The 27539-nt window shown below is 55.6% G+C and overlaps 2 protein-coding genes across 3 annotated transcripts; one reads left to right on the plus strand and one right to left on the minus strand.

Moving 5' to 3' along the window:
- LOC105464646 (solute carrier family 15 member 3) lies at window positions 1-14645 on the plus strand. The gene is made up of 8 exons (XM_011712683.3): window positions 1-1326; window positions 4987-5276; window positions 7940-8087; window positions 9614-9724; window positions 10472-10640; window positions 12101-12259; window positions 13706-13861; window positions 14356-14645. Exons 1-8 carry the CDS (start codon window positions 769-771, stop codon window positions 14508-14510), a joined length of 1746 nt encoding a protein of 581 aa, XP_011710985.2. The 5' UTR covers window positions 1-768; the 3' UTR covers window positions 14511-14645.
- LOC105464647 (transmembrane protein 132A) lies at window positions 14570-27456 on the minus strand. Of its 2 annotated transcripts, XM_011712685.2 has the most exons (11): window positions 27192-27456; window positions 24496-24710; window positions 24056-24274; window positions 22772-23103; window positions 21066-21215; window positions 19843-20038; window positions 19603-19746; window positions 17971-18173; window positions 16962-17238; window positions 16285-16476; window positions 14570-15866 (listed from the first exon to the last, which is right to left on the minus strand). In XM_011712685.2, exons 1-11 carry the CDS (start codon window positions 27289-27291, stop codon window positions 14823-14825), a joined length of 3072 nt encoding a protein of 1023 aa, XP_011710987.2. In that variant the 5' UTR covers window positions 27292-27456; the 3' UTR covers window positions 14570-14822. The 2 variants fall into 2 exon arrangements, with proteins under 2 accessions (XP_011710987.2, XP_070930634.1); XM_071074533.1 differs by lacking the exon at window positions 16285-16476 and having other exon boundaries at window positions 27192-27397.
- Window positions 27457-27539: the final 83 nt, after the last annotated feature.

A 27539-nucleotide genomic window follows, 5' to 3' on the forward strand; every position in this document is an offset into this window, starting at 1 on the left:
TAGGGAGGCCAGCAGAGGCGGTCTGGGGTAGCAGGCAGAGGTAGAGGAGGAGGGAGGTTTTTAGAAAGCTGACAGGGCAGGAGCCCTGTGACCCAGGCTTTCACTTCTCCTAAACACCCAGTTGCGCCATGTGATGCAGGCAGGCGACTGCGGATAGGGCCAGTGAAAGGGGAAGCGAGGGGAGCCCAGAGTTTCTCAACCTGAGCCTGGTGGGAGGGCTGCAGGGGACTGGGAGGGGAGTGGAGGCAGTGGGGGTGAGGGGAACAGGGAGGAGGTGGAGAAGACAGCAGGGGCAGCAGGGTAACTGGGGCAGAAGGAGCCCCCAACCCACTCCAGGGCAGGCCGGGAGTCATAAGGAGAGGGGACAACAGGAAGGGGCAACAAACGGGGAGGAGGAAAGGGAGGCGGAGGGGCAGCGAAGTGGAGCAGGGAGGGTCGCAGTGTGAACAAGGGGAGGGGGAGGAAGGGTCAAGGTGGAGGGAGGAGAGGGGAGAGTTAGGGAGAAACAGCTGCGGGGGAGGCACGGGGAGGAAGGTTTAGGGGTAGGGGAAGGAGTTGAAAATTAGGTAGTAGAGTCCGGGTAGTGAGCGGAGGAACAGGGAGGGTAAGGCAAGAAAGGGAGAGGGGACAGGAGGGAAGGGTAGGCCAAAGCGGTGAGAAAGGAGGGCCAGCCAGTTGGGTGGGGGAGAGGGCCGAGGCCCGGGGGCAGGAGTGCAGGGCTCTGAGGCGGGGAGAGGAGAGCCGAGGGGGGCCCAGCCCGGAGCCAGGATGCCCGCGCCGCGCACCCGGGAGCAGCCCCGCGTGCCCGGGGAGCGCCGGCCGCTGCTGCCTCGCGGCGTGCAGGGCCCTCGACGGTGGCGGCGGGCGGCGGGCGCGGCGGTGCTGCTAGTGGAGATGCTGGAGCGCGCCGCCTTCTTCGGCATCACTGCCAACCTCGTGCTCTACCTAAACAGCACCAACTTCAACTGGGCGGGCGAGCAGGCGTCGCGCGCCGCGCTGGTATTCCTGGGCGCCTCCTACCTGTTGGCGCCCGTGGGCGGCTGGCTGGCCGACGTGTACCTGGGCCGCTACCGCGCGGTCGCGCTCAGCCTGCTGCTCTACCTGGCCGCCTCGGGCCTGCTGCCCGCCACCGCCTTCCCCGACGGCCGCAGCTCCTTCTGCGGAGAGATGCCCGCGTCGCCGCTGGGACCCGCCTGCCCCTCGCCCGACTGCCCGCGCGCCTCGCCCAGCCCCTACTGCGCGCCCGTCCTCTACGCGGGGCTGCTGCTCATCGGCCTGGCCGCCAGCTCCGTCCGGAGCAACCTCACCTCCTTCGGTGCCGACCAGGTGAGTGGCAGGAGGCCTGCCCCGGCCGATTCCGGCGGGTGTGGAGGGAAGGAGGGCTGACCCCCAGCGTGACCTGGGACAAACCACGTCCCCTGCCTGCGCCTAGTTTCCTGATTTGAAAGAAGAGGGGTGCTAGCCCTTGCAGAACCGATGGCAACCGCAGTGGGAATAACCATGGTTATTTTTGTTTGTTGGTTGGTTTTATTTTTTGAGACGGGGTTTCACTCTGTCGCCCAGGCTGCAGTGCAATGGCGCGATCTCAGCTCACTGCAACCTCAGCCTCCCGGATTCAAGCGATTCTCCCTCCTTAGCCTCCAAAGTAGCTGGGATTACAGGGGCCTGCCACCAGGCCCAGCTAATTTTTTTTTTTTTAAAGTAGAGATGGAGTTTCACCATGTTGGTCTCGAACTCCTGACCTCAGATGATCCACCTGCCTCCGCCTCCCAAAGTGCTGGGATTACAGGCATGAGCCACCACGCCGGAAGGGTTGGTCGTCTTTGAGCTACTTGTAGGCCCTATGCTAAGCACTTTCACTGTTTAACTGATTTAATACTCTTCACCACCCAGGAGGTAGGAAGTATTATGCCCATTTTACAGAGAAAGACACTGAGAGGTTTCATGGCATTAATTAACTCGTCCAAGGTGACATGGAGGGTCAAGCAGTCGAGTAAGGGCAGCTGGACTCCAGGTCCCATGAGCCTCCTCTGTGTGTTATGGGGATGTGCAGGCAGGGCAGGATTGAGCCAGCCTCTTCCTACCAGCAGTGCTGGAGGTTGTCAGGCTGACTTGCTCAGATCCCAGCTCTGCCCATCACTAGCTGAAGGCGCATGGGCAAGAACTTATTTATATCCCGAATGGGCTGCCTGGTCTTCTCCCTTAGCTCAACCTCTGAGCCTTTCTCCATTCCCCCTTGGACAGAGCATGGCACGTAGAAGAAATTTAATAATTATTTGCTAAATGAATGAGTAAATGCCCAACAACACGGCTATATTTTGATAGCTGTTCCCAGTGTAATATCAGACAATACTTTAGACTAAAATGTAATATTATTAAAATAACTACATATGGTGTATATGAGCAAAAGCCAGATGCAGGACTGTATACAGATAGGACTGCAGCCATGTGGAAAGACGAGATGTCAATGAAAGGAAACGGGAGAAACATTGTCACAGTAGTATGATCAGGCCACTGGACTCATTGCACTTTCTTCTTAATTGTCTCAGTTTTTCAAATGTTCTTTGATTGCATATATTATACTCATAAAGGGGACATTTTTCAAAAGGATCATTTCATCCAGTTAGCACCCACAATTCAGCACCTAAGCAGTTTCCAGTGTCCTTGGCAAGGAGTCACTTGTCCAGCTTGTTTAGGATCCTTTGATGATGACTTTGTGCCCCCAGGACAACCCTGGCCATTTCTTTTTCTTTCTATCTTTTTTTTTGAGATGGAGTCTCGCTCTGTTGCCCAGGCTGGAGTGCAGTGGTGCGATCTCAGCTCACTGCAACCTCTCCTCCCGGGTTCAAGCAATTCTCCCTGCCTCAGTCTCCCAAGTAGCTGGGATTGTAGATGCCCACCACCATGTTGGCTAATTTTGGTATTTTTTTAGTAGAGATGTGGTTTTGCCATGTTGACCAGGCTGGTCTTGACTCCTGACCTCAGGTGATCCACCTGCCTCAGCCTCTCAAAGTGCTGAGATTACAGGCGTGAGCCACTGCGACCGGCCAACCCTGGCCATTTCTTACTTGTTGTTGACATTCCTTCAGACTTAGAGACCCCCAATATTTGTCAATGGGAATCTCTCATCTTCCTTTAATCCTGTTATTTCGTTGATATCCCACTAGCACCCCCAACCCAGTACCCTTAACCTGTGTCCTTGACCCTGTTGACCTCCAGAGAGCCTCACCCATCCAGTACCTCCTGTGGCAGAATTGATCTTCTGGAGGCCAGGCCACTGAGCAGAGCCTCCCGTGGCACCAATAGTGATAGAAGCTCCTGTACATTCTCCCCTTGGCTGGGCATGAACTTTGGGTGGAGCAAAGGCAGGCCACAAGGCTGCCTCATGAAGTCGGGACCTGATCCCTAGGACAGTGCAGAAACACCGAAATGGTTTGAGGCAGGAATGCACATCACTGGATTTGAGGTCTTCAAAAATGACTCTGGCTGCAGTGTAGACAGCGTATGGGTTAACAAGAGCGGGTACTTCACAACAGGCAGGAAGCTGCTGCAGAATTCAGGGGGGCAGTCAGACGGGGGATGTGGGGGTGGGTGGGACTGGCACCATCTGGCAATAGCTATACCCCAGGAGCTGCGTGTTTCACACACTTGCTGATTTCAGAAAGGGCCATCCATCACTCTTGACAAAGTGTCTGCTCATTCTAAAAGAACTCATTTATATCCTGAATGGGCTTCCTGGTCTTCCCCCTTAGAGTTACAATAGTCATATTCATTTACTTCCAATTAATAAATGGAAGCGGCTGCTTCTAATGGGACCTATTCAATTTTCTACTTGAAAGTCTAGAGCGAGAATTATCAGGGAGCTGGCATGCCCCTCCCTTCCCATTGCCAAGAGGACCCCCAGAATCTCCAATGGAATGTGGTTTTAAGTGCATCCATGTGGACTATAATTTCACTTTTGAAAAAGGAAAAATAAATACTTATATTTTCCTCAGTGCAACTACAGAAAGTAAAGTTTGACAAAATCTCCCCAGCTAGTGGAAATTTAAATCTCTAGGTGAAAGGCAGTAACAGATCCTGAGATTTGCAGGGATATCAAAAGGGTGACTGGTTTAGCAATGTAGAGAAGCATTTAGTCTCTCCATTGAAACGGCCCCAAGTCCTCACTGCTTTTTTTAAAAATGCAGATACCCAGGTCCTGTCCCAGACCTGCTGAGTCAGAATCTGGGACCTGGGTCTAGGAGATTTGGGAGCAGCCAGTGCAGCTAACTGGAGCCAACAGACCAGAAGGGGCCTGGGGCCTGGCGGTTGCTGATTGATCCAAATCCTGGGTAAAGATTTTCAGCCCATCTACCCTTGCTGGGAGGCCTGAAAAAAAAAATGCTTTTTTCACCAGGCCAGAACTCACTCTTGGGGCTGTGCCTGGGACCACCTCTGCCGCATATCAGAGGGACAAATTGGGTGAAAGGATGAGTCACAACAGGTTTCTCTGCTTGCCTCTCTGAATTGCAGAGGAAATTCTCACTCAGACTTCTGCTCTTCCAATAATATGCATACAACATTTTTAATAATGTGCAACAAAACTGAGATCTTTATTGGCTTTTTTCTGATTACAGAAGTAATGAATAGTGTAGGTTGCTCAGTCAAAGACAAAGGGATAAATCAACCAGAAATGAACAAGTGGCATCCGAGACATCTGTTGTATGTGTTCCTCTGCGACAATAAAAAAGCAATGTGTGTCATGGGTATGCAAAAGCAGCTGGGCCAAATGTCCTGATCTTTAGCAAGTGACTCCCAAGAGAAGGATTCATTCATTCATTCAGCAAATATTTACTGAGTATCTGTTTAGTGATCAGAGACTAGGAAAGTGTCGGAACGCCCACCACCCACTGACCCCAAGAAGTGTCTCTGTATGAGGGAGGGGTAGGGTACAGAGAGTGCCCCGAACCCCTTTGGCCCTCACTCTCAACCCTTCCTGAATGGCAGGTGATGGATCTCGGCCGCGACGCCACCCGCCGCTTCTTCAACTGGTTTTACTGGAGCATCAACCTGGGTGCTGTGCTGTCGCTGCTGGTGGTGGCTTTTATTCAGCAGAACATCAGTTTCCTGCTGGGCTACAGCATCCCTGTGGGCTGTGTGGGCCTGGCATTTTTTATCTTCCTCTTTGCCACCCCTGTCTTCATCACCAAGCCCCCCATGGGCAGCCAAGTGTCCTCAATGCTTAAGCTCACTCTCCAAAACTGCTGCCCCCAGCTGTGGCAACGACACTTGGCCAGGTAAGGAGGGGCTCTGGGTGCCAGGAGCCTCCAAGCTTGGAGAAGCGCTGGACTGCTTCTGGGGAGGGATGGTCTGGATTGCAGATGTTCTGGTTCAGCTACAGTGATAGCTTTTTATGATGATCTGCTCTCCAGTGGGTCAGAGCTGCCCACTGTGACTGAGGACGGAGGTCAAGGTAGTGGTGGTGGTGGTGGTGGTATTATTGGCATCTACGTATAGAATGTGTGAGGATGGGGCTGGGGGCAGTGGCTATCTCTCTAAGCACTTTGGGAGGCTGAAGCTGGCGGCTCTCTTGAGCCCGGGAATTTGAGGCCAGCCTGGGCAACATGGTGAAACTCATCTCTACAAAAAAATTACAAAAATGAGTGGGGTGTGGTGGCGTGTGCCTGTGGTCTCAGCTACTCGGGAGGCTGACATAGAAGGATCAATCGAGTCCAGGAGGTTGAGGCTGGAGTGAGCCATGATGGTGCCACTGCACTCCAACCTGGGTGACAGAACAGAAAAAAAAAAAAAAAAAAAAAAGAAAGAAAGAAGAAAGAAAAGGAAGTGTGAGGATGATCGGGGTCTTGACAGTGAAGATGGTAGTAAGGATAAGGATGATGGCATTGGTATCTACACTGAAGACACAAACATTGGCAATGGGGATGACAATGGCATTAAAGGAGGGGATGAGGGATGATGGTTCCAGTGAAGGCTGTTGGGATATAATGTGAATAATTCCACATTACCCTATTACTAACCATCACAGCGTCTTAGGAAATCGACCAAACTCGCTCCCTCCCCATTAGCTGACATCCAAGGGAGGAAGGTTCTGAATGACCTTAGGTCCCATGGCTTCCTTTTGCTCCTCGCCTTCCTAAATTAACTGTCTACTTATGCTAAGCAAATCTATCTCCAGACCTTGCAACCAGTTATAGCTCCTGTCAATAGGATCTAGATGAAAAAGGTGAAGAACATGCTTTCCCCAATCTGGCATATTGCTAGAGATTTGTAAGTTGTCGGGAGCCAAGAAGTGTGGTGGTTTTCATGATCTATCACTGCCTAACAAACCACACCAGATCTTACTGATTTAAATGACCTTGTTATCTCCTCTCCCAGTTCTGAGTGACTGGGCTCAGTAGGGCAGTTCTGTTTCTCATGATGGCACTGGGGTTGCAGTCATTTGGGACCTGGAAAGGGCTGGAACATCTGAGTCTGCTCACTTACATGGCTGGCGGTCAATGTGGGCTATTGGCTGGGAACTCAGCTGGGACTATGTGGACCAGAGCACCTTGGTTCCCCTTCATGTGGTCTTACCGTGTGGCTTGAACTTCTCACAGCATCTTGTGAGGGTTGCAGGAGGAGGGAGCATTCCAAGAATGCAGAAGAGGGAAGAAAGCAGAAGTTACAGGTCTTCTTAAGGCCCTTAAGAGGCGCTGAAGTTCCAGACCACCACTTCTGCTTCATTCTAACAGGTCAAAGGCCTCACAGGGCCGGCAGGGAAACAATGGCAGGAAAAGTAAACTCTGCCTGTTGGTGGCAACATGGCAGCACACGCTGGGAAGGGTGGGGTTGACAGTGACTGTCTTTGAAGATGACCACACTAGTATTGTCCCTTTTGGAATCTCAAAGGACGATGCAAGGCTCTTGGACAAAAAGAGGTCAGAAAGCTCTCAGGACAAAGGGCAAAGGGTAAAGGTTGCAGCAGTGATTGATCAATCCTGTCGCCGACTGATGTTCCCTCTACCCCCACCTCTCCACTCTCTATGCCTTGTCGTGGAGGGAGAGGGTTGTCATGTTGACTGTTGAGGAGGATGGACTTGAGACAGCAAGTGGGGGGAATTTTGGTATATCAAATCTGTGACAGCATCTCTCGCTCTCAGTCAGGCTTGGACTGGGACTCCCCTGGTTCCTGTGGCAAATTGATGCTACGAGCCAAAAAATCCCTCCAGACTGTTTTCCACAGTCTCTGGTCTTACTTCCCTCAGGACCCAGAGGGGCCACAGCTCTAGAGTGGAATGGGTCTTGGCTAGGCACGTTTGCAACAAAAGAGAGGATAGAATAATATTGGCAGTGGTGGTGCCAACACTGAAAAAGAGTGATGGTGATGGGAATGGAAACTGTGGAGAGGATGATTCTGCTGACAGCAGCCACCTTACTAAAGGTGATGATAGTAAGGATGCTGGCCTTGGCGATGGTGGTGATGATGGCGAAGGTGGGGTGGAGGAGATGAGGGCACTGATTTCAGGGACATGCTGATACTGAGAGGAGGATTAAATTACAGGGTGATGGTGGGAGTGAAAACGGTGGCCGAGGTGGTGGGAAAGATTATGGCTGCTGTGTTTGTTTGTTTGCTTGTTTTTTGAGAGGGAGTCTGGCTCTGTTGCCCAGGCTGGAGTGCAGTGGCACAATCTTGGCTCACTGCAACGTCCGCCTCCCAGGTTCAAGCAACTCTCCTGTCTCAGCCTCCTGGGTTGGGACTACAGGTGCACACCAAAACAGCCCGGCTACTTTTTGTATTTTTAGTAGAGACAGGGTTTCACCATGTTGGCCAGACTGGTCTTGAACTCCTGACCTCAGGTGATCCACCCGCCTTAGCCTCCCAAAGTGCTGGGATTACAGGCGTGAGCCACCAAGCCAAGCCTCGACTGCTGTTTTATCTGCTGTCCCTGGGGTCCCACAGAGACCATCAAGGTGCCCGCCTGCTGCCTGACCAGAGGTCTCCCCAGCCTGGGGCTTCCCCGCAAGAGGACATCGCCAACTTCCAGGTGCTGGTGAAGATCTTGCCCGTCATGGTGACCCTGGTGCCCTACTGGATGGTCTACTTTCAGGTGAGCACCCCTCCCCTTTTTCTCTGGGGGCCTGGCTCCCCACTCACCACCTGAATGGCTTTGGTTCTCATCATAGAGGCCCAGGGCATGTGGAAAGGGGGAAAGTCTGGGAATAAAGTGAGGTGCTGCCCCGTACCAGCCAGCATGGGGCCTGGCACAAAGCCATCTCAGCAACCCAACTCCCTCGCGTGGTGTGGTAAGAGGAACTCTGGAGACGGCTTCCTCCTGCTACACCACCTGCGGGAATTGAATTACTGGGATGGCTTTGTGCCAGGCTAGGTCTTTGAATAAGTCACCTCATCTCTCTGGGCCTGTTTCCTCACATGTACGACGGGTGGCTTAAACGAGAGGCTTTTCCAGCTCTGCCGCATTCAGATTGTCCGACTTGGTAGCTGAGGCCTAGAGAAGTTGTGTCAGTCACCCAAGGCCCCACGGCAGGCAGGTGAGGGGCAAGCTCACAAAAGTGGGTACTTTGCAACGGTGGTTCCCCAACCTGGCTGTGCTTCAGAATCACCGGCAGAGCTTTTAAAAATATGCTGTGTTTTAAAAACAGATTCCAAGTCCGACCCTAGGCTATTGAATCAGAATTGCTGGGGAAGTATCTAGTTTAAGAAACTTTTCAGATGATACTGACACTCAGAGTTGAGAACTATTGCCTCCCACTCACCGTATTACTCCCAGTGGGGAGGTCAGTGGTGTGTGTGTGTGTGTGTGTGTGTGTGTGTGTGATTGTTAGGAGGGTGGGCAGCAGCTTAATGCTAGCCCCCAGGCCATAAGATCATTGCCTTTCATGTCCCATTCACAGGAACATTTGTTGGAGCTCCCAGCCTGCTACTTAGGGTCACACAGAGTATGTCTATGATGAGACAGCGGCTTGTGGTGGGAGGGTGTCCATGGCTGATTCTCAGTCATACCAATCGGATACTGACTTCTTTCCATACCAGTTGGTAAATGGCTGCTGCCCTGAGCAGCCCACATGCCCTCCCCTGCCCTGGCGCTTCCGGTGGGAGTCTCCTGGATCCTACTCCATTATGTAGCAACTAAAGGGGCAATGCCTGGTATGGGACGTGGCCCCTGGGCCCTGCTCCTGCAGCTGTGTCCAGAGCCATTCCGGCAAGTCCATGTCTATGCAGTGCTTGCGTCAACCTGTGGGACTCAGCTTGGTTTCAGTGTGAGATGAGAACTCCCTGCGGGGGCAGCCGTTACCTTTCCCATTTCAACAAACATTTATCCATGCTTACCCTGTGCTGGGCCCTGGGGACACAAATACGAGTCAGACCAGCTGTGCCTGGGCTCCGGGACAAGGCCGCACGCACTGCCTACAGGCCTGAGAGCAGAGTGCAGGAAGCTCCCTGCTCAGCCCGGCTATGCAGGAGAAAGGAGGGCGGGAAGGTGACTATCTCCCTGAGACTGGGAGAGGGGACAGCTGCCCCACTGCCCTGTGCTCTGGCTGAGGAATGCCACCTGGGAGCTGGGAGGGGGCACGGCCAGTTCTGTTCCAGGCTCATCCCCGTCTCTCTTGGCAGATGCAGTCCACCTACGTCCTGCAGGGTCTTCACCTCCACATCCCAAACATTTTCCCAGCCAACCCGTCCAACATCTCCATGGCCCTGAGAGCCCAGGGCAGCAGCTATACGGTGAGAGATAAAGCATGTGTTCAGCACCCAATTCAGGCCAGGTAGCAGCTTCCTCTGAGAAGAGGAGCAAATGAAACTGCCTTCACACTCCCCTTTCCTGGCTGCAAGGCAACCTTGGGATACAGGAAAAGCACCTGGAGGGTGGGAGAACTTGTGTCACAGCGCAGGGATCCTGCCAAGACGCTCACCTGCTTGAAGGAATTCAGGCCGGCTGCACACCGCCATGCTGCCGCTCTGAAGCAGGCCTCGGTGCCGAATCTGCAGCCTCAGATTAAGCACACTCAGGTCCCTTTTCAACTCTTCCTTGTCTCCTGTTTCTCTGGGACCCTTAGATACCTAGATCTCTGCCTTTCCCAGAGCTTTCTAAACCAGTTCCTTGGCATTTCAGAGACTCAAGAAATGAATGATCTACAGAGCTGGCAGATAAATGAGAAATTTGCCATTGTACTCCATTTCCGTGCCTATGGCAGACATCACTAGTCAATCATGACTTTTTTTATGCTGAGCCCATAAATGTTCCGTAATCAGCCACTACCAACTGATAAAAGTTAGAATACAAGAGGAACCTATCTGCCATCTCTATATACTCCCACTCCCTGGCTACACAACTGAGGAATGTGAGTTCCAGAGAGGGGAAGGAGCGGGACCCCTGGGTCACTCAGGGCCAGTCTAGAGTCCAGGTCTCCTGACTGCAGCCAGGCTCCTTCCACGCTGCTAGCCTGCCTCTCTTGACTTCCTCCCGCCCAGATCCCGGAAGCCTGGCTCCTCCTGGCCAACGTCGTGGTGGTGCTGATTCTGGTCCCTCTGAAGGACCGCTTGATCGACCCTCTGCTGCTGCGGTGCAAGCTGCTTCCATCTGCTCTGCAGAAGATGGCTCTGGGGATGTTCTTTGGTTTTACCTCCGTCATTGTGGCAGGTGTGCAGAGCGGTGTGGGGCAGGGGGCTGAACTTTGGGCTTGGGGAAGTCTGGTTCCACCATGGGCTGATGCTGAAGTGGTAGCCTGGGCCAAGTTCAGCCTCTCCCAGTGGGCGTGCGTGTTGGCTTCCCGGAGGTGCAAGCTGAAAGAGACCCTCCTATCTAGTCCAGCTGCCCCTCATTTTGGCAGAAGAGGAAACTCAGGCCAAGAGAGGAACAAATATTTTCCCCAGTGAATTATAAGTTCCTTGAAGGCAGGGATTGTTATTCTTTTTTATTCACTGCTATGAACATGCATGTGGGCCCTCCATAAATGTGTTGAAGGAATTTTCCACTTAGTGGCAAAAGAAGGCTTAAAAAAAGTTTCTCTTCCTTCTTTGTTTTAAAAGGATCTGGAGCCATTTGTTACAACGTGGGGGTTGAGGGTGGGGGTGGGAGGGGGCAGCTAAAGAAGGCTTTCACAACACAAACCTGAACCCTTTTTACTTGTAACTTTATAACCCTGAAGTTCCTTAGAGTCTCTGAGGGGGAACAGGTGAGTCTCTAAACTCACCTGTTTTAGAGACCAGGTCTCTAAAATGGGGACAGGTATCATCTGGGCCCTGAGCAGGGCTCTGCCCTCGTGGAACTCAGTCTGATGGGGGTTGTTGTGAGGATTAAAGGAGATAAAGTCTGTAAAGCACTCAGTAGTGTGCCTGGATCACAAGTGTGAGCTGGAGAAATGAAACCTCCATAAATGGTACTGTGTTGAAAGCGTGAAAACCCAACTAGATTTTATTCCAGCTATATCCTTAAAGCAGTTTGTCCTATTTTACCCTCACAATAGTCCTGGGGATGTTATTCCTGCTTCTTGCATAAGGGAACTGAGTCTAGAGAGGTTAAGTGATTTGCCCAAGGTCACACAGCTAGCCAGGCTGGGAACCCAGGTCCCCCAACTCCATGTCCCATGTTCATTCCACTAGAGCACAGCTATCTCCCAAGCAACGCAGGAGAAGGAGATAACATAATTAAATTTGAAAGCCAGGTTAGAAACACTACAGCAGTACTTGACGTTGCAGTAGAGAAGTCATGTGATATCGTGAAAAGTAGGCCAGCTTTGAAACCAGATATACCAGAGCTCAAATCCAGCCCTGACTACTTATCAGCTGTGTGACTGTGGGCTGGTTGTTTAACCTGTTGCACTTTTTTCACCAGCAAGGATGCATAGTAAATGCCTAGCACATAACAGGTTCTCCATTAATGAGAGTTGTTAATGAGTGCAAAACTCAGCTCGGAGCTTCTAGCAGCCAATTCCAAAAGGGAAGAGCTGGTCACACCCTGAGTCCAGGATTCTTTTCCTTGCCTGATGCTTAATCTTTGGCTACTTCATGAGCACCCCACCCCTGCCATGTACAAGCTCTGCTGTAGGCTAAGCTGCCTGGGGTGGGCCTGACTATAATCCCCCTCTGCTCCTCCACCAGGAGTCCTGGAGATGGAGCGCTTACACTACATCCACCACAACCAAACCGTGTCCCAGGAGATTGGGGAGGTCCTGTACAACGCAGCACCACTGTCCATCTGGTGGCAGATCCCTCAGTACCTGCTCATTGGGATCAGCGAGATTTTTGCCAGCATCCCAGGTACCCTGGATCCCCTCCCCTGCTCCTACACCAGTGACGGGCTCTGCCCAGTGGCACCTCAAAGTCAGGGGCCCCAGGGCTGCAGCCTCCAGGGCCCATCTGCATGGAGGAAGGCAGTGTTTTCTGACCAGGGCTCTGTCACTCAACTGGGATCTAGTATTGGCACCTGGTTCAAGTCAGCCACTGTGACAGGCGCTGGCACTGGGGATTTGGAGGCAAGCAAGGCACTTCCCACACCAGCTCTCCACGTATTCCCCTGGTGCCAGGTTCTCCACCCTCTGTGTCTTTGAAGTTGCTATTCCCTCTACCTTAGATTGAAGGTGAACTCTGATTTCCCCTTCAATTCTGAGCCTAAATACCAAGGTCCTTGGGAGGAAGGGGCCCTCCCTTCCCGCCCCGTGTTCATCTCTCTATCATAGCACACAGTACTCTGGGTCATAATAATGGATTTCTATGTCCTTCGCTCCCCACCCTCCCAACCCCCTTCCCTGGGCTGGGAGCTAGAGCTGCAAGGCTGGGGCAGGCCCTTCAGGCAGCAAAAAAAAAAAAACCCAAGAGCTTCCTCAGCTGCGGGCCCAGGGCTAGGCTGGGTCCGATGTAATGAAAAAACTGACCCTGGGAGCTCACTCAGATGGGGAGAGAGTCAGGCAAACAGTGAGCCAGTGGAGTGCTGTGGAAGTCAGGGCAGAGTGTGGTGGGAGCCCTTAAGCATGGAGGGGAGGCAGGCAGGTGAGTGGGTAGGAGGAGGGGTCTTACAGGCTGAGGGAACAGCATAAGCAAAGACCCAAGCCTTTGGGAAGTGTGGGGGATAGGACTGGAGGGGCAAGGGAAATGCAGTGGAGGTATAGAATTTGTGGGCTGAGCCTGCACCTTGGGATTTCTCCTGAAGGCAACAGTGCCCCTCCCCTCCAGGGGGTTTAGGCCGGGAAAGGACCCCATCCGAGATGCTTTAGACAGATGCTCCTGGCTGTGTGAGGAGGACAGGAGTCAGGGGAGTTTAAGAGGCATTTGCAGAAAGTGACCAGGACTGGGGTTGGACCCAGAGAAGAGGAAACAGAGAGAAGGACATACATTTAGAATAGATTTCAGAGGTTATATCAAAACGATTCGACGATGACATTGAAGGTGGGCAGAGATGGTGGGGAGAGAGAGGAAGTAAAGATGGTGCTGTCACTGAAATGAGCGACCTAGCAGGAAGGGGAGGAGGGGAGACAGAGCTCCTGGGGCAGCGCATGGAGCACCCCGGTGCAGGAGTTCAGCCAGGAGGCAGGTGAGCAGGGCAGAGGGAAAGGCGGCATTGATGCATAGGTGCTGTCATTGCCACTGAGTGGACAGGCATCCAAGGGAAGCCTGGAGGGTGGCTTGGTGGGGGCAGCAGGCAGGGGCCTGAGCCTGTTCTCTGCACCTGCACCAGCCCCTGAGATCATCTCTGCTCCCTCTCCACAGGCCTGGAGTTTGCCTACTCGGAGGCCCCGCGCTCCATGCAAGGCGCCATCATGGGCATCTTCTTCTGCCTGTCGGGGGTGGGCTCACTGTTGGGCTCCAGCCTAGTGGCACTGCTGTCCTTGCCTGGGGGCTGGCTGCACTGCCCTGAGGACTTCGGTGAGTATGGGGCCTCCCCAGGAGTGGGACATGGGTGGAGGGAGGCTTGGAAAGGAGGTGGCAACTGCTAAGTGCTTTGACTCTGGGCAGAAGCAAGAAGTGGGCTAGACTTGGAGAATGGGGTTCTAGTCTGGGCTTGGCCAGTCACCCACAGCATGGCCTCCCTCCTTGGGCCTTTGTTTCCCCAACTGTTGAACTTAGTGGACCTCCAAGGCTCCTTACTGCTTCTGGAACTCTGCCATTTCTGGCTGAAAGGTTACCTTTCTCGTGGCGTTTGTATTTCACACCCCCTTCTGAATAGCTGAAGAGGAATTGTAGATACCCCCGGAGACCTTCAGGAAGCCAGACATTAGCGGGTATCTGTCCAGCGTCTTCAGATCCCACCACTGCCCACATGGCCTCAGCTGCCAGCCCCAGGGCTGGGACATGGCAGGCACAGGGTGCAAGTCAGAAGATCCCTGTCCTGACCCAAATCTAACCCCTCCTTTCCCCAGGGAACATCAACAATTGCCGGATGGACCTCTACTTCTTCCTGCTGGCTGGCATTCAGGCTGTCACGGCTCTCCTATTTGTCTGGATCGCTGGACGCTATGAGAGGGTGTCCCAGGGCCCAGCCTCCCACAGCTGTTTCAGCAGGGACAGGGGCTGAACACACCCCATTCCAGCCCCCTTGCTTCACTCCACCAGACAGACAGCAGCAGTCCCGGCTCTGGTTTCCTTCTCGGTTTATTCTGTTAGAATGAAATGGTTCCCATAAATAACGGGCATGAGCCCTTCCTCACGACCATGGTCCATGACAAGGGGCAGGGCAGAGGGGGCCTGGGTGGGAGTCCTTGTGGGGTACCAGGCAGGGGACTTGGATCACCAAGCACCAGACGAGCGGCGGGGGGCAGACGAGAGGCTCGGTGGGACCTCCACCGCTGTTGCCCCAGCTGGTGGCTGACCAGGTGGCTGTGGAGGGTCAGGAGCTGCCCCGGATCCTCTCCATGTAGTTGCGAAGCTCCTCAGGGTCCTTCAGCCCCATGTCCTCACACACCCAGCGGATGTCCTCCTCGCCTGCCACAAGGATGGACTGCACAGCAGGGGCCCCTACAGGCTCCTCAGGTGGCTGGGCTGGAGGGGCTGGCGCAAATGTCACGAACTCTACTCGCTTCCGCCGCCCCCCAGCCTCCTTTCGGGCCAGGGTGCTTGAGGAGCTGGTGGTGCCCCCAGGAGGGCCAGGGGCCAGAGTAGGGGCCTCCCCTCCTCCCCCACTCTCACAGGGGCAGCCCCCCTCCCCCTTGGGCAGGCCAGGGGACTGCCGGTCCAGCTGGCGGCTCAGTTCCTCCTGGTCAGTGCCCAGCCAGACCCAGTTGTGGGGCTGGGGGGAGGTGGGATCAGTGGCACTGTCGGGAGGCTCTTTGCGCTGATAGCGCAGGACGAAGACCACACCATTGACCAAGAAGACGAAGATGGCCACGCAGAAGATTCCCAGCAGGGCGTACATGCCCAGCTCTAGGTCGGTGACACGCTGAGGGGCAGGGACCATCTCCTCCTCCTCTTCCTCCTCCTCCTCCCTGGCTTTGGTGTCCTCCTTCCTGGCCTCCTCCTCTGCCCGCTCAAACTTGCCCCTCACACCTATGTTGTCCCCGACACTGCCTGCCGCCTGCCGTTCACCACCCATGGTGGCTTCTGTGGCTGGTGGGCTCCAAGCAGGGCTGGATGGGAGGGCAGGGGCTGGAGTGGAGGCAGGGGGCAGCCCCAGCCAGGCGGTGCCAGAGGCCAGAGGCACACGGTGGCGGCCCCGGCGGCAGGGCTCGGGCGGGTGCAGAGCCACATGCAGCGGCAGCCCCTCGGCGCCTGCCCCACTCACCACCACCCCGAGCTGGGCGCCCTGCTCCTCAGCTGGCAGGATGGCACCAGGCTCCTCGGCTGAGACGGACAGTCCCAGGTCACGGCGGTCGTAGAGCTCAGCCGGGGCCACAGTGTGATCAGAGAAGGACAGCCATAGGGAGAGGGCCACCTCCTGTGGGGCACACAGACACAGGCAGAGACACGCGAGGGCATGCACGCATGCACAGAGAAACCACTCCCACAGAGACAGGCCACATGGAAGAGAGACCAGAGAGAAAACAGAGACACAGGCAGATAGACAAAACACAGGGAGAGAGGGGACGCGTGTCAATCACCTGTCTGCCACTCAGTCCTAGGGTCTGAGTTATTGGGAGGGTCCCTCAGTTAGAGCCATCTAACCAACCTCCCACCATCTCCAGCCACTGCTTGATCACCTCCAGCTGCAGAGAGCTCACTACCTCACAGAGTCAGTCCTCACTCTGAAAACCCTAAGGGGTCAAGCTGCCAGGTTCCCCTTCCTCCCATCCCCCTCTACCATGAGCCCCCATCTGGAGATGTTGACCTCATCCTCCTGACCCCCCAACTGTCACCTGCTTTGGGGCGGGAAGGGCTGACTGTGCCCAGCACGTGGCTGTGACCTCCCCGGGGTGGGCAGTGCCCCGGCTCAAGGTCAGCGAGATGCCCATCACTGGCTGCACCCTCAGCTCCAGCACTGAGACCTTGTCATCCGTCACAGCCAGGGCCTGCTCCCCCAGGATGGAGTCAGACAGCGGGGAACGCACCTGAGGGTGGGAAGGAGCTGGAGGTGGGGGAGCCTTCCATACAGACAGCCCCCACCCAGAGGGAACTGGGTGCCCCCAACACCCTTACAGGCTGCTCTCCAGAGGTGGGGGGTCCTCGCCACGGACAGCCCCCACCCAGAGGGATAAAGGAGCTCCCAGCAGCCTCATTGGCTACTCTCCCTCTACTCTTTGCACCCCAGTGCATACTTGGACTCCAATCCCACACCTAGGGGACAGTTCCCTTTTCCCTCAAGACCTGGTCCCCACATCACCCACACCTCAGCCCTCCATAGCTAGAGGGCTTCCTCGCTTATGCGGCCACCCCATTCTGAACCCATCCCCAATCCCACTGCTCTCAGACCTAGACCTCACAACTCCCCCACACACTCTGGACTCCTGGCACACTCTTACTCCCACCCGCAGGCATTCTGGGGGCCCCTCCACCCTTCTCAGGGGGTCTGCTCTCCTGGTCCCCGGCTGCTTACCTCAATGGAGGTGACACCGGGCTCCCGGCCCACCAGGACGCGGCCGCCCTCCAGCGAGGCTACACGCGGGTCCAGCACGCGGGCATGTGGCGCCACAAGGTGGGACACGTCCAGCAGCCAGTTGGGGCCAAGCAGGTGCGTGAGGCGGCGGCCGCCATCCAGCGGGTGGGCAGCGAAGGGGGCGAGGAAGCGCACACCGGCGCGCTGGTACTGCAGGTGGCAGCCACGGGCGCGCCGCTCAGTCTCATCTACCGCCTCTGCGGCGGGTTCCGCAGGCCTGCAGGGCGGGGAGGCCGGAACTGGCTGTCAGGGCTGCCCGGCCCCAGCCTGCCCAGGGCCCAGCTGCTGAAGATCCCCAGCTCCTCCCCGGCGGCTCCTAATCGCCAGCGGCTCCTGTTTCTCAAAGGCAGACATCCGCCCCTCTTGGGGTCAGGCCCTTCGACCCCCAGCCCACTCCGGAACAGCGCTGTGCCTCGATCACCGCTCTTGCTCCCAAGTGGACCCCAGGGGAGACACTCTCTTTCGGGGACCCGGGGGGCGCTCAATCTCTGAAGGGCCTGGAAGCTAGATTCCAGAGGCGTGGGCCACCCCGCCCTGGGTTTTGGGGAGCCCCCTCCAAGGGTGTTCATTTCGTGAGCTCTGTGTCATCTTAGGCTCTGAGGGTATAGCAGTGACCAGCATAGACAGACCCCGGCTTCAAGGGGCTGACATTCTCGGGGGAGGAGCGTGGAAAGGATGGACAGGCAATAGTAACCAGTACTGATGTAGATTAGGAAGTGGAGGGTGCTACGGGAGAAATGAGGCAGGGAAGGAGAGGGATGCGGAGGTCAGCAATTTCACAGAAAGCTGTCATTGGTTGGGCGGTCCAGGGTGGAGGTGGGCAGAAAGAACTGCAAGCAATGCGGCAGTTTTTCAGACCCCGACTTGGGCCCATGGCTGTGTCCCCTGCGCCCTCTCCGTCCTAGTGTGACTCGCCAAGCCCTGCCAGCTTCCTCAGGCCTCCACTCACCCTTCGGCAGAGCTAGGTACCCTCCAGCCGCGGACCTGCTCGAGGGTGGTGTCGGTGAGCTCGATGCGCAGTGGTAGCAGCGGGGCCCACACCGTCAGCCGCAGCGAGGCTCGGAGCCGGCGCCACCAGAAGTCCACCCGCACCCCCCGGGCGCCCCGGCTCTCCTTGCCAGCCACGAACACGGCATCACAGGCCTCAGACACCTGTGGAAGGGCAGAGGGCAGGCGGGCGGGCTAAAGATAAGTGTGAGGTTGGGCCTGGTGGGTGGCTCATGCCTGTAGTCCTAGCACTGTGAGAGGCCGAGGTGGGTGGATTGCTTGAGTCCAGGAGTTTGAGGCCAGCCTGGGCAACATGGCAAAACCCCCTCTCTACAAAAAATACAATACATCAGCGAGGGGTGGTGGCACGTGCCTATAGTCCTAGCTACTGGGGAGGCTGAGGTGGTAGGATCCCTTGAGCCTAGGAAGCTGAGACTGCAATGAGCCAGACTGTATCATTGCATTCCAGTCTGGGGACAGAGTGAGACTCTGTCTCAAATAAATAAATAAACAGATTAAAAAAAAAAAAAAAAAAAAAAAAAGGCATGGGCCAGAAGAGAGCAGCCCGGACCTCAGGCCATAGGATGGGCTCCCACTGAGTTCGGCTCTGTGTCTCACGGGAATGCATGTTGCAACAGGACTGTTGGTTAAGCCCCTGTTCTTTGTGTAAGATTTTACTGTAGGGGCCATTCCTTGAGTTTCCCTGGGGTTCAGTCAGGGGAACTGGCCATTGCATACCAGTCTGCCTCCTGGCAGAGCAGGGGTGTGAACCCAAAACTTTGGCTCCTTATTCGTGCTGGCCTTTGACATTGCTCTTGGAGCCCCCTGGCAGCCAGCTACAGCCAGGTAGGCAGAGGTGGGGCAAAGCAGATCTCCCCACCAAGGCCCTCCAGCAGGAACCACACACATTTGAGCAAAGGGCGCCACAAGTGGGGAAAGGCACCTTCTCCCTTCAGGTGGCTGCGATTTGCATACATGCAGGCTCCATGCTTCCCGTCTTAGAACTTCAAGATAAGAAAGTTCCTCTACCCACCCCCCTTTTTTTGCTTCACAATCACCAGAAATAATAATAATAATTTTTACCATTATATAATTATTACATCATATTATAACAGCAATAGGCGCCATTGTTTCAGCCCCTGCTGTCTGCCGAATATTGTCTTAAGGTGCTTTTAATTCTTACAACAACCCAAAGATATGTTCCCATTTTAAAGTTTAGGGAACGAGGCTCAGAGAGGTTAGGAGATCAGCCCATGATCACACAGCTGGTTGACAACAAGGATGTGTTTCAAACTAAAACTTTCTGATCACAAAGTACGTGCTCTCAACTCTCAGGCCAGCTCACCTGCCCATGCAATAATGAGCATGAAAGTGTCTAAGGTTGGGGACTGTTAGGGTTACTTGGCTCCCACTTGATTTGGGAAAGAGGTGGCTGGAACAAAAGAAATTGAAGCTGTGGTTCCTCCCATGAGGTTTCTGGTCTCAAGAAGAAGCTGTTCTCTTGGGGACCCACATGAGGAAGGAGGAAAGGGGTGTGTGTGTAACTGTGCCCACACAAATGCAGACTCACATGAGCTGGGTACCTGCCACTCACCTGCAGGACCTGCGTGCTGGCCGACTCACAGCCGACATGCTCTGTCACCTCCACCAAGGCCCCCCCGCCGTCCACAGTGACAAGGCGCACGGGGACATGCTGGGGCACTCCAGTCAGTGGTGCTGTATTCACCAGCTCCTCAGCCTGGGGGTGGAGGAGGGGCTCAGCCCCAGGTCCCTCAGCATGGGCTCCTGGGACTTGGCCTCCAGCCTTCCCCGGCAGAGATGGAGGTCTCCTTACCTTGGCCAGTGGGATAAGGGCTCTGATGTCTCGCTCTGACACCAGGATTTCCCACACCATTTTGTCCTTCTCTGCTTCAGGGGCCTGGCCGGGGTACTCCAGCTGCCACGTGACGGGGCGAGTGACCGCTACGCCCCCACCAGTGCTATTCTCCACCACGAAGTCCACCCACAGGAACTCAAACAGTTCAAGGGGACTGCCAGCCAAAAGAGAGAGAGAAGCCAAGTGCTCGCTAGCTGCCAAGTATGGCCTCAGCTGTTCCTACATTCATGATTATCCCAATTTTACACAGGAGAAAACTGAGGCACAGAGGTTATATAGCTCACTTAAGACCACACAGCAAAAAGTAGCAGGGCTGGGATCTAAACCCAAGCATCCTCGCTGCAGCCCAAACTCTGACCCACTCTTGGCCTCTCTAAGATCCTTGAAGCCATTTAACCACCTCCCACCCGGCAAGGTGGCTTGCTCCCCTGCCTGCCGGGGCCCGCTTCCCCCAGACCTCTGCTTTCCACAGCCACTGAGGTGGCATGCGGGAGATTCACTTCCAGGTCCCAGGACCAAACACTCGACCCTCTGAATGATAAGCTTCCTCTGATCAAACAAACATCTATGTGCTGGGAACCGTCCTGGGTGCTTGATATGCAGTACTTTATTTTCAAAAATGCTAAGGGATGCATTATTATTCCTATTTCACAAGTGAGGAAACTGAGGCTTGGTTAGGGGAATGTTCACTGGCTTGCCCCAGGTTTTGCCCATCCCAAAAGCATCAGAACTAGAATTCAAACTGGGGCTACCGAGTCCATGGCCTTGACCCAGGCTCAGGGCATGAATAAAAAGAGTTCACAACTGCAGAACTGCAATTCAGAACTGCAGCTGGGCTTTTTGGGGGAATGTGAATGGCCCAGAGAAAGAACCATTTGGTGACAGCAGAGGGATGGAGTAGTGGCTATGAGGGCTGTACCTGGGGGACAGGATTGGTTGGCATCCCTTAGAATAACACTCACAGACACTTGCTATGCCTGGCACATGACTGGGGCTGGGAAGATAGTGGCCGAATGAATGAATGAATGATGCCTGCTTTGTGCTTTGTGCCTTGAAAAAGTCTGTCCTTGTGTCTCCCACCTGGGGATCTAGAGGCAGCATGGCAGCTCCCAAGTCTGCCCACCTGCACTCTATAACCAGCCCTCCCTCCCTTGCCCCCTGGGTGGAAGGAAACTGCCCACCTGGAATCTGGCTCTGTGAGCCCAGCACGGTGGCAGGTGATGAGGGTGGTGTGGTGCTTGGAACCCTTGAAGCGGTCCAGCTTGGCAGTCCACAGTGTGGGCTGGGCTGGGCGGGCGGCTGTCACATGCAGCCCCTTCTTCACCTTGATCCTGGGGAAGAGGGTATAGGCTCAGTTTGGCAAGGTGGATGCTGAAGTGTGGGCTGGATTGAAGGGGAAAGACAAGGGGCCGAAGCCCTCTGACCTCCCCAGCTCCAGTCTGAATCTCCTCTTCACCATCCTCCAACCCAGAAGGACCCCGCCTCAGTGCAGCTCACACCTTCCAGCTCTCCCCCACCCAAAGACCACTTACGCCTCCCCACTTCCCATAAGGTCAAACCTTAGCCTGGCATTCGGGGGCCTTCCAGGGTCTGGTTCAGCCTTACCTTTGGCTGTGACATCTCTCCATGCACTCTCTGCTTCAGCTACACACAAGTTCTTCCCCACACACACAGCACTCATTCGTGGCTCCAAGTCTTTGCCCAGTCTGTGCCTTCAGTCTGCTCTGCCCTTTCTTACTTTACCTGCTGATGCTTTAAGCCACCAACAACTCACAGACCATTTCCTTTAGAAAGCTTTTCCAGTGGTGGGATGCATTTCCCCCTTACCGCACCCAGTGACCCAAGCTCCCACAGCACTGCGAACCTCCCTCAGTGCTTACACACCCACATGCCTTCTAATCCAATTCATGCCCATCCAGCTCCCTTCCCTACCACTGGGGGCCCCTTTCTGCCAGACAGGGACTGGCCCTTGCTCGTGTTTGGATCTGCAGAGTGAAGACACAGGGCTTGGCAGGCCGCAAGTGTCTAGGAAAGATCTGCTTAATAAAGAGTGAGAATAGGAGGGCGTAGGAGATGGGGAGACACAGAGACGGGACAAGCACACACCCAGGCAGGGCTTGAAACGAGGTCTAGGTTTCAAAGCATGTCTGCAGACCACTCTTCAACCCTCAGGAAAGGTCTCATTACGAAGTGAACCAGTCCCAGTGCCTCACCGTAACCAAGCCCAGGACTATCCTGCCTAGAACTCAGGCTTCTCAGAATCCTAAAGCCTAAGAGATGTCTCACCCATGAATTCCTGCGCTAGACTCCAAAAGCAAGTCGTACTCTGCAAGCCCTTGCCCGGTGAACTGGGTAGGTGGGTGGGGGCTGCTTTGGGGGAACTTATTACAGAAAAGGACACAAAGAATGAGGGCCTTCCTATGGGGAAGAGCGGGCTCTGTCCAAAGCCTAGGGACCTATGGCGAGGGTGGCAAGGAGGGAGAGCATGTAGGTGAACGTGATTGGGGCAAATATCCCTCCGGAGCACTGGAGCAAGAGCCCACGCTTAGGTACTGCATTTTCCAGTCTCTAAGCCCTTTGCGGGTTCCCCTCCCTGCAGCCTTGCAGCTGCCCTGAAGCTGGACCATGTTAGCCCCATTGGATAAAGGAATCTCAGGGAGGTGCCAGGGAGAGGGGCAGCTTCCTACTTCTGACTCTAATTCCAGGGCTGTGCCCACGGTGGGCTCCTACCAGCACAATCATGGCTTTTTACCTGGAAGGAGTTTGGTAGACACATGTTTTGCAGAGGTCAAGGATTCCAGCAAGGACCCCAAGAGAAGCAGGTACCTGTCCCTAGTCTTCCCGCAGAGGTTCCCACCCTCACCCATCCCCACAGCCTGGTGCTCACCGCAGGGTCAGGAGGCTGGCTGTGAAGTTGTGCCGAAGCAGGAGGGTAGCACTAAAGAGCTGGCCAGGCCGCACTGGCACGTCAGGCACCCGCAGAGTCACAGCCTCGTCCAGTGGTACCTCCTGGTACTGCGGGGGATCTGCTGGGCGCAGCTCCACACCCCCCACTGGGAGGGCCTGCTCCCCCGGGTCGTTCTCCTCACCGGAGCCACAGCCCCCGGGGCCCTCGGCCGCAGGCTCAAGCGTGTAGGCCAGCTCGGCCCGTGTGGTGGAGGCCTGGGAGAACCAGTGCGAGGGAAGCTCCAGCTCCACCACGCAGGCGCCCAGGGATGGCTGTGAAGACACGACAGCAGTAATTGGCATGCGGGTGGGCGCAGGGCGAGGAACAGGATTCTCAGCACCCACGGCAGGAAACCCAGAGCTGGAGGGGCTCATGAAAGGAAGGCCCAGCATGGGCCGGAGACATCGCCTGGGTGACATAGCAAACCGGCGACATGGCTGGGGCTTCAAACCAGGTCTAGGTTTCAGAGCATGTCCGCAGACCACTCTTCAGACCTTGGGAAAGACCTCTGCGGGAACTTATTACAGAAAAGGACACAAAGAATGAGGGCCTTCCTGTGGGGAAGAGCGGGCTCTGTCCAAAGGTTAGGGACCTACGGCAAGGGTGGCAAGGAGGGAGAGCATGTAGGTGAACATGATTGGGGCAAATATCTCTCTCTGGGGCACTGGAGCAAGAGCCCATTACCTTGGGAAAGGTCTCATTACAAAGTAAGCCAATCCCAGTGCCTCACCCTAACCAAGCCCAGGACTATCCTGCCTAGAATCTAATCTTCTTCTCAGAATCCTAAAGCCCAAGAGATGCCTCTCCCATGGAGTCCTGTGCTAGACTCCAAAATAGTGGAAACAGCAATTATAAAAGTAATACTAATAATGCAAACACACTGGCTGAGTGATTACTCTGCCATAAGCTATCCTTACATTCATCTCACTTATTCCTTCCTCCAACTCCAGATGAGGTAGGAATTGTTATCACCCCATTCTTCAGATGAGGAAACTGAATCTCAGAGAGATTAAGTCTCTTGCTCAAAGTCACACCAAGGACTGAACTCCCTCTGGGGCCCTAAATAACCTTTTCACAGCACTGAAAGCAGTGGCGGCAGAAATGGAGTCGGTGGTCCACAACCCCCACGCGTCCCAAGAGTGGGGGCTTCCTCTCTGCGGTGGGCCCACCACCTGGCTGATGCAGCTGCAGCAGGACCAGCCTAGGTGGGGCCTGTCTACTCACCTGGAAGCGGCAGGCTTGGTGGGCAGTGCCCGCAGGGTGTGTGGCATGGAGCCGGGCACAGGGCAGGCTGCCAGACCCTGGTGGCCAATCCTGCCCTTTGAGGTGGAAGAGAACCCGGGCGTGTGGCTCCGCCGGAGTCACGGCCGCTTCCACTGACACGGCCCGCACGTCCCATGGGACTGGCCGTTGGTGGGGCTCAGTGACTCGAGGAGGGACCACCTGGAGGGAGAATGAGAGGGCTTAACAAAAGAGGAGGTTGCGGGGCAAGATCTAGGAAGATGGGATCCCAGCTTGGCAGAAGAGAACCTTTGTGGGCTTCAGTTTCCCCCTCTGGACTATGAGGAGCACAGCAGGGGCTAGGGAAGGCTCCCAAGCCATACCCAGCAGACCTCAGGCCCTGAGTCCTGTTAGCCTGAGAGTCCCTGGTGCCCCCTCCTTACCTGCTGAGTGGCAAAAGGTGGGTAGGAGGCCCGGAGAAGTGGCTGGGCCCTGGGCCAGGGCTGCAGGAGCAGAAAAGTCTCAGATCGGGAGCTCAGAGAGGAGTTGGCAGGTGGGTAGTGGCCCACCTGCTGCACACGGAAGTGCTCAGGGGCGTCTAGGAGCTCCAGGGCTGCCGGCAGGTAGACAGGGTCCAGGGGAGCCTGGCCACAGTCCACTGAAGAGGGATAAGAGGGAGAGATGGCAACAGCTTCAGAGCTGGCAGGGGCTGACCTGAGCGCCATGCTGGGGCACAGTAGTTGTGGGCAGGGGAGGGAGAAAAGGGCTGTAAATGTCCCTTCCCCTCTCACCACCATTTCACAGATGACGTCACTGAGGCTTAAAGAGCCTCATGCAGGTAGCATGTAGCAAAGCCAGGATTCAAATCTGAGTCCAGGACTGGACGCTTCCCAGCCATTCCTTCTACTTTCCACAGACCTTGGCTTTCTTCTCTCCAATAGCCTTCTCAATGTCTGCTTTTCTCCAGCTCCTGCCCTCTATCTACTCGCCTCTGACACCAAGGCACTTCTGGGGTACAACTCTCCCCAGACTGGGCCAGTGTGGTAAAAGATGGTAATGAAGTGAGCTTTCTCTGCCCTGAATCCTTGGCCAGGCTTTGCTGGGCATCCACCCCTCCTCCCCCATCATTGCCATGGCAACCTGAAGCATCTTTCCAAGCTTGCTCCCTTCTTCTCTGAACCGACTGGTGTCGAGTGCAAGTGTGGGATGGGCAGGTGCGGAAGGTGCTGAAGAGATCTGTGAAGGCACTTGCTTGCCCTGGGGGTGGGGTGGAGACCATGAGCCTGGGGCGACTGTCAAAATAATCAATCATCAGAAGGACAAAGGACCACTAAGGCCATATTGGTTTGCCCTAACTATGAGCACTAATAATAATAATTAGCATTTTGTGAATGCTCTATGCAGGTGAGAATTTAAATACTATATGTGTATGAACTATTTGAGTCTTTGTAATAATTCTGTGAACCAGGTTCTATTATGATGAATCCCATTTTGTGGATGTAGAAAATGAGGCGGAGAGGTTAAGGAACTTGCCTGTAGTTCCACAGCTGGAGAGTGAAGGAGCTAGGAGTTCATCCCAGGCATTAGCCACTAGCCCATCCGGCCTCTCTACCTGCCACCTCTCTCTCCACTCTTCACTGCCACCGGGCACCCTGCAGGCTTCATGCCCTAGAGCACACCTCCTCTCCTCTGCTCTGCCTGGTGGCACCTCCCTCCTCATTCAGGGCCATGAGTGAATACGGCCTCCTTCTGAAGGAAGCCCTCCTTGGTTACTCGCCTTCCCACCAGTCTCCTGTCTTTTGCAACGCTGGGTGCCTCCTCTGAATTAGTAATCTTCCTATCAACCAGGGACCTTGTCGTGCTCATCCTGGAATTCCCCCAAACTAGGAAGCTCTCCCTAGAGAGGATTTCCTGGGAGCCTGGAGACCTGAACTTAAATTGATGAACCTTGGGTCAGGCATTAACATTTTGAAGCCTGTTTCCTCACTTGTAAAACGGGCAGAAGCATTAGGTGACACTGTGGACAGGACAGGGCTGTGTAAACTGTGGAGTGCTGTCTGGAGGGGGGAGGCATTATTGCTGCTGTGTAATGGATTTGACAAGGTTTTCCTCCTCTCTCTAGTAGGACTCCCACCGGGTCCCTCGGGCTGGGGAGCAGGTGGCTGAAAGCAACCCCACAGCTAGCTCCCTCTCAGCCCCACAGCTGGACTGTGGGTGGGGGTGGGGGAATTGGTTTCAACCTCCTTCCTGGCCCTCCCCACCAAGGAGCATATAACTGAGAGGCTCTCCCTGCCCCCTGCCCCCTGCCCCCTGCCCCAAGCGTAACAGGTGACTACTGCTCCCTAGGGGCAGCCACTGGCTTCAGATTTGCCTCCTACTCCATTGCCTCCGTAATTACAAGATGCTCTTAGCCTGACTCCCACGGACTCCCATCACCCAGCGCTCGGTTCTCTCGGTGGGGAGGAGGGCAGAGAATGTTTCACTGTCCCCCTGGTCTTCTGTGGCATCCTTTGCCTTGCAGCCACAGCCCAGCTAGCTCAGGTCAAGGGAGTCCGACCCCCACCCCGAACAGGGAAGTTGCTGCCCTTTCCCCCAGTGACAGGAATCCTCCCAAGGGCCCTGGAAGGCAAGGATGCGGCCATCCCTGGAGACGCCAAAGTCAGGGAGCCCCTGGAGGAAGGCGGAGGGAGGGCTTGCGTATCTTGCAGGTCCCAGGCAAAGGGGCTGCTTTCCACTCCCGAGGGGGGTGGGTTGGTGTTGGCGGAAGGAGGCTAGGAGGGTGCAGCGCTACAGACCACAGATGAGGGAGTGGGCATGACGTTAGTGCGCCCGGGACCGGGGCCACTGGGTTCGATGCCCGGGCTGAGGGGCCCCTCGCAGAAGGTGCGGGACAGGGAAGCTCCTGCGCCGGGCTGCCCCGGGTTGCCGCGGGTTAGGAAGGAGTTGCCGGGTCGTGCAAGGTGAAGGAAACCTTAGGGGCGAGCGGCTGGGGAAATGTTCCCGAGGGCAAGACCTCTCCGACCTTCAGGGCGCTGCGGGGCGACCCCGCTCAGGGTTCAGTCCGAGAACCCGAAGGTTCGTGGCTCCCGGGTATCACTCGCTCCCACTCGCCCCGGCCCGGCCCTCCCCTCCCGCTGACCTCTCACGACGTCCACGGCGAGGGCCACCAGGAGGCAGAGCAAGGGGCCGTAGGGCCCCCGGGGGGCCGCTGCCGCGCGCCCGGCCATCAGCGCGCACATCCTTCCCACAGAAGGCGGGGACCAGGCGGGCGGCTCAGGTGGCCCTGGTCCCACCCGGCATCTCCCGCACCCGCTCCGCGCCAGCCACACCTGGCCCGCTGGGTCCCCGCCGCCGCCGCCGCCCGCCCCGCGGCTGCAGTTCCCAGACAATGGAGCGGGAGCAGCGGGGTGGGAGGGAGCGAATCGCAGCACATGGGCTGCCCCCTCCGCCCCGCCGGGTCCTAGTGCCCTACGGATTCCCAACCCCT

Source organism: Macaca nemestrina, chromosome 12 (genome assembly GCF_043159975.1).
Source record: "Macaca nemestrina isolate mMacNem1 chromosome 12, mMacNem.hap1, whole genome shotgun sequence".
NCBI lineage: Eukaryota > Metazoa > Chordata > Mammalia > Primates > Cercopithecidae > Macaca > Macaca nemestrina.

What these genes read in the sequence shown, in the direction of transcription:
- LOC105464646 (XM_011712683.3), top strand. Translation starts at nt 769, where the DNA reads ATGCCCGCGCCGCGCACCCGGGAGCAGCCCCGCGTGCCCGGGGAGCGC. An exon ending in TACCTCCGTCATTGTGGCAG is followed by an intron (nt 10,641 to 12,100) that starts GTGTGCAGAGCG and finishes CTCCTCCACCAG; the next exon opens with GAGTCCTGGAGATGGAGCGC. An exon ending in GCACTGCCCTGAGGACTTCG is followed by an intron (nt 13,862 to 14,355) that starts GTGAGTATGGGG and finishes TCCTTTCCCCAG; the next exon opens with GGAACATCAACAATTGCCGG.
- LOC105464647 (XM_011712685.2), bottom strand. Translation starts at nt 27,291, where the DNA reads ATGTGCGCGCTGATGGCCGGGCGCGCGGCAGCGGCCCCCCGGGGGCCC. An exon ending in CACCTTTTGCCACTCAGCAG is followed by an intron (nt 24,275 to 24,495) that starts GTAAGGAGGGGG and finishes TTCTCCCTCCAG; the next exon opens with GTGGTCCCTCCTCGAGTCAC. An exon ending in GCCAGCCTCCTGACCCTGCG is followed by an intron (nt 21,216 to 22,771) that starts GTGAGCACCAGG and finishes CCTCTTCCCCAG; the next exon opens with GATCAAGGTGAAGAAGGGGC.